The sequence below is a fragment of the Limulus polyphemus genome, unplaced genomic scaffold (assembly GCF_000517525.1).
Source record: "Limulus polyphemus unplaced genomic scaffold, Limulus_polyphemus-2.1.2 Scaffold1361, whole genome shotgun sequence".
Lineage (NCBI taxonomy): Eukaryota > Metazoa > Arthropoda > Merostomata > Xiphosura > Limulidae > Limulus > Limulus polyphemus.
The window spans coordinates 279,717-285,144 of NW_013666971.1; the positions used below are offsets into that span (position 1 = coordinate 279,717).

A 5,428-nucleotide genomic window follows, 5' to 3' on the forward strand; every position below is an offset into this window, starting at 1 on the left:
TGTATATTTGTGACAGTGATTGTAAGAAGAATAAAAAAGTGTTAAGCAAAAAATAGAAGACTAATAATGGCTCTGATTTACATAACTCAGTATACTTTAAGTCTGACTTCTGTTGTTTATATTTTTATGTACATTCCTCTTGATTTGTCCACTGCTGTTCAAAATCAGAGGACTGTAAACATAACATTTCAGGTCTACCTTTTGTCTCCCACAGGTCCAAGAAACTTTTTGTTCAATACCAGTGAAAGACAAAAGACTATGAAACAACTTTAAAAGTTAGGGTTTAAATGCCAAAAAGCAGTGAAGTATTGGAAATCAATAAACCTAAAGATTTTGAGTCACAGTTGACAAGTGAAGAGAAATGTGGGAAAACATATCTTCAGTTAAGTTGATTTTGATTAAAAAATTTTAGGCCTGTTGTTTTCCAGTACTTCACCATCTTTTGGTGTTTGAACCATAATTATCTATGTACATAAAAAGCTCCACAACCAAATAAATAACATTGAAAATCTCATGATTTAATGGCTATTTGACATAATGGCAGGTACTATAAGCATAAAATTTGAAAATCAGTGAATCTTAATTTTCTTTAGTTTTAATATTGACAAATACAGAAAATTGTTCATACTTCATTTTACAGGTTTGTAGAGATATTGATCATATTTGTAATATAGTGTATGTATGAGTAACAGTAGCTTCATTATTCTAGTTTTTCCCTTACCACTATAACAAAAATATTTTAATTAGTGATAATGGGGATTTGATAAATAAATCTGATAAGTGCATGGGACATTTCAAAATTAAATAATTACATATTAGATAATTAGTTTTTTCACAATACTGATAAGCACAAAAATTTGATAATTTTAAAGTTGGTTCTTGCTAACATTAAAGTAATTTCAGTATTTTAACTACAAGTCACCATACAGTATACTTGTTTGCTACTCCTATCAGGATCACACTTTAAGTTTCAGGTGTAGGTGACAAAATTGTTTAATAGTGATTTTAGTCTCTCATAAAACCATAAAAAATGCTTTTTTACTTTTTATAATATATATACTAGTATTTCAATTTACTACTACATTATTTAACCACAGAAACACCAAATTTATCACCTTTAAACTGAATGTATCATTGAGTTGAGAGCCAAGTATTAGTTACAGACATAAGTCACAAAAAATGTAACCTGTTACTGTAAATTGTAAAAGTTATGGTTTACTGTTTTGAAGACACAATTTATGATAATATTATTACAGCATGGTCTTGAATAGTTGCCATTCCTTTAACTAGACCTGTAGACCATGTATAAATTTTTAAGTAAACCCTTACCAACAGCTTTTCTAGTCACAGGTTTTTCCAATTAAATTTCTGTTTGTCATGAATTTGTTCTTTCAGTATATGCATGCTCAGTTTTTCCATAAGAAAGGTTCATGGATGAAATCTGATGAATTTTACTTTTTTGTCGTGTTTATCACTAAGCACAGTAGTTTTTAGTATGTAGGGATCGGTCGGGGGAAAAAAATGGCTGTCGCATATTATTTTTGTATGGTCTTGGGTATTTATCCCTACCTTTTTTCTGTACTGTTTGACACTACCAACCGTACATCATCCATATTTTTTCTATTTTTCTTTTATTACTTGTTTGGATTAGTTTTGTTATATATATTTGTTGACAAGCATTCCTTGGTTTATATATTGAAAGCTACGTATACAATGTTCACAGCCAAGCTGGTCTAATTATGCTGTGGCCTCAGTCTGTTAATCATCGCTCTTTATGTACAGATGTTGCATTCATCATCGACCTTAATTAAAATCATAAATAGTGTGAGTGGACAGATACATCATACTCATCTAAAGCATACTTTAAAATATTTCACATTTGCCTGTTAACTTAAATAAGGTTGAAGCTATCTATTAATTGGCTTAATGTGTAATAAATAACCAGAATGTATAAATTTGTAGACAACATATGAGGAATTGTAGTTTTAAACCCAGAAAATTTCTGTTTCTACCTACATATGGTTTTTAAATCATTCTTAAGTTAGTATGTGGATAAACTCTGTTCAACCTTACACAGTTGATTTTTCACACACACAGCTTGTTATCAGTATGAGTTATTACAACTAACAAAGGTTGCTTAAGAATGTTCTGCTTAAAAAAAAAGCAGCAGTTTGACAACCATGTTTTTTTAAGATATGTTTCATCATATTGAATAATTTTGTTTTGTCTGTAACAATACTTATTGTAAAGAACTGACCAGAAACTAGTGAAATCACTCATTCTTTTTATGAAGTACCCAGGGAACTATAGCAGCAATTAGTGGGATTAATTGGAATAATGATGGTATTTTTTACTTTTTGTGTGAATCATAACAAGTAATTTGGTGCACAAATTGTTTAGGAAACTGTTCAAAATGCACACAAGTTTCATAAGGAAGTGTTCAATAGGTTATGTTGGATTGACCACTATGTGTTTTCAGACTGCAAGCAGATCAAAGTGTAGCATTTTAATGCATGTTTTGTGTGTGCATGATGTGGTTATCCATTAAAGTAACTTTAAGATTTAATTACAGCCTATGATAAATGCAATCTCTGCATAAAATTCTATTGATTAATAGATTAAGGTCACAACTTAATTAGACTAGTTTATTTGTAAATTTGTTTTTGTAATGTTGTCAGTTTTAACAATGTAAACTTGCTACTGTAAAAATTCTATTTTACTTTCTTACTGCTCTTATTTTAAGTTTGCATTATTATTGTTATTATCATAGTGAATTTTTATTGTATTTACAGAAAGGTTGTTGAGTTCTTGAGCAACGAGGGACATATTTACACAACAACTGATGACGATCACTATAAAGCAACAGACAGCGGATAAGAACAACAGCAACAGAAAGAATATTGTGCTTTATTTGTTTAAAATGATTTTTGCAAACTTTTATGTACAATTTTAGATTTCAAATACTTTTTTTTTCAACTGCATATTAAGTAGAATTTGATCTGTGAAATCAACTGCATATTAAGTAGAATTTGATCTGTGAAAAATTTATATTTTCTTTGAAACTGTGAAAAGAAGTTATAAATTAGAACAGCAACAAGTTAGTACTTTATGTTCAACTAAGTCTTAAGGATGGAAACTTCATTACAATGTCAGTCTAAAGCTGTTTAGTTTAATCTGTTAAATAAATATCTTTCAAAGACATGCATTTTTCATTGGTCTAACTCAAGATATTAAAATAATGTGCATTGATAACTAATGCAATGAGTGTTTTTGTAATATATAGTCACAATTTAAAGATGATAATTTTAGGAAAATAATTTTTTTTTTAAACGTTCTTGTTGCCATTTAGCTCTATTAAGAAATTATTTTTAATTTCAAACCCAGTAATTTAAATTATTTTTTTATAGTGTTACTAAAACCACATAAACTAAAGAATAAAAGCTGAAGTGTCACATTAATCACAAAATCACCATTTTATCAGCTTTATTTATGCATTTTTAAGAAAGGCTTAAGAACTTGATAATTGTGCTTTAGATCAACAGTTCTTAATTTTTAGTCCATGAAAAGGTTGCCTAAATACTGCAAAAAGCAGCAGTATAACATATAGATCCCACTATTGACCCATGATGTTTATAACAATAGTATCACCTTATGTTAGTGTATAGGCACTAGTTGTTGAAGCTTATTTGTATCAATTCTTTTCATGTTCATTTTAAATATATTTGGGGACCTTAAAATTAATTAAAACAGCTTTTACAAGATAAACTTGTATCATTGAAAGCATCCAACACTAATAGTTTTCATAATGCAAGAAGCCAAGTCAGATCTGCCCCAGTGACATCAGACTTGTATGTAAACATGCAGAGTAAGTAATTATTCATTATAATATAGCTGTTTACACCTTAATATCTTGAGTGAAAGGAAAGGTTAATTAACAAAGTGGGCCAAACAGTCTATTTTGAAAGAGAAGAAGAAACTTTCATTTTAAAGAATAACCCTGTTTTAGATAGATGCTCATTGAGGAAATACTGTTATAAGTAAATAACTTGTATTGAAGTCACTTTATAGTAAAGAACAGTGTAACATAATAACTTGTGTTGAGGTTACTTTCTAAGGAAAGAACAGTGTAACATAATGACATGATGAAGTCACTTTATAAGGAAAGAACAGTTTAACATAATAACTTGTGTTGAGATCACTTGGAAAGAAAAGAACAGTGTAACATAATAACATGTGCCAAGGTCACTTGATAAGAAAGACTAGTGTAAAGGAAGAACAGTGTAACAATTATAATACCTTGTGTTGAAATTTTATGGTAAGGAAAAACCGATTTTAAAAACTGTTTTCTAGTTAATATTTTTCAATATTACAGGTCATAGGCCTGAATTAACTCAATATACACCATAATAGAACACTAATGACAGGATTATCAATGGCAAATCACAAATTTGAATTTTTTTTGCATTCTGAAAATAAAGGCACAATATATGAATCACTAGTACATAAATAATAAAAGAAACTGCTACATAGGTTTTACTTAAAACGCTGTGTACTTTAAACACTTTTCAATCAAAAATGTTATTAATCGTTAGAAACTTTACCTTTACATGAATTGTAAACCTTTACAATTAACATTTTAAATTACCTAAAACATATCAGTATATTAAGACTCAGTGTGTGTGTGTGTGTGTGTGTGTCACGTAACTCCTCCAAACCGCTGGTCGCACCGACTTTTAAATGGTGCCTCGATGTTTGCACAAAGGTAAAACTTTTCACCCCACCTCTTAGGAAACACGGGAATTTTGCTATCAAAGGCAATAAGGTGAGCAGGAAAGAACATTTTATGTACCTTTTCATTCAAATTTAACTTAACAGGTAAAATTGGCTAAACATACGATCAGTGTCTTAACTAATTGTATAGTTTTTTGTGGAAATATCAAAATTTGTAATGCGTGAAGTTTTAACACGTGTTTAAACTTGTCATAAAATGTAACCAAATTTTCCTGAGAAGAATGGATAACTTTTGATACCCAAATTTATTTCCTGGTCTTATCAGTAACTTTTTGCCTGGCCTGGTGGTTAGGGCTCTCGACTCGCAATCTGTGGGTCGTAGGTTCGAATTCGCGTTACAGAATATGCTCGCCCTTTCAGTCGTAGAGGCGTTATAATGTGAAGATCAATCCAACTATTTGTTGGTAAAAGAGTAGCCCAACAGTTGGCACTGAATGGTGTTCAGTAGATGCTAAATTGGGAAACGGCTAGCGCAGATAACTCTCGAGTAGCTTTTCGAATAACAAAACTTTTTTTTTACATGTTATTGTCTAGGATATCTATAACTAGATAATTGTGCTAATTTAAGCTAGAACTTAACACACATTGCTTGTTTATAAAAAGTTTTGGACCGGCATGGCCAGGTAGTTAGGGCGCT

General features: G+C 30.1%; 1 protein-coding gene across 2 annotated transcripts in view; it reads left to right on the top strand.

The window, feature by feature from the left end:
- LOC106463257 (replication protein A 32 kDa subunit-like) overlaps positions 1-3,201 on the top strand; it is a 41,117-nt gene extending 37,916 nt beyond the window's left edge. For both annotated transcript variants that reach the window (XM_013923269.2, XM_013923267.2), the window contains exon 9: positions 2,793-3,201. In XM_013923269.2, coding sequence (XP_013778723.1) covers positions 2,793-2,877 — 85 coding nt within the window. In that variant the 3' untranslated portion in view covers positions 2,878-3,201. The remainder of the gene's footprint in view (positions 1-2,792) is intronic.
- Positions 3,202-5,428: the final 2,227 nt, after the last annotated feature.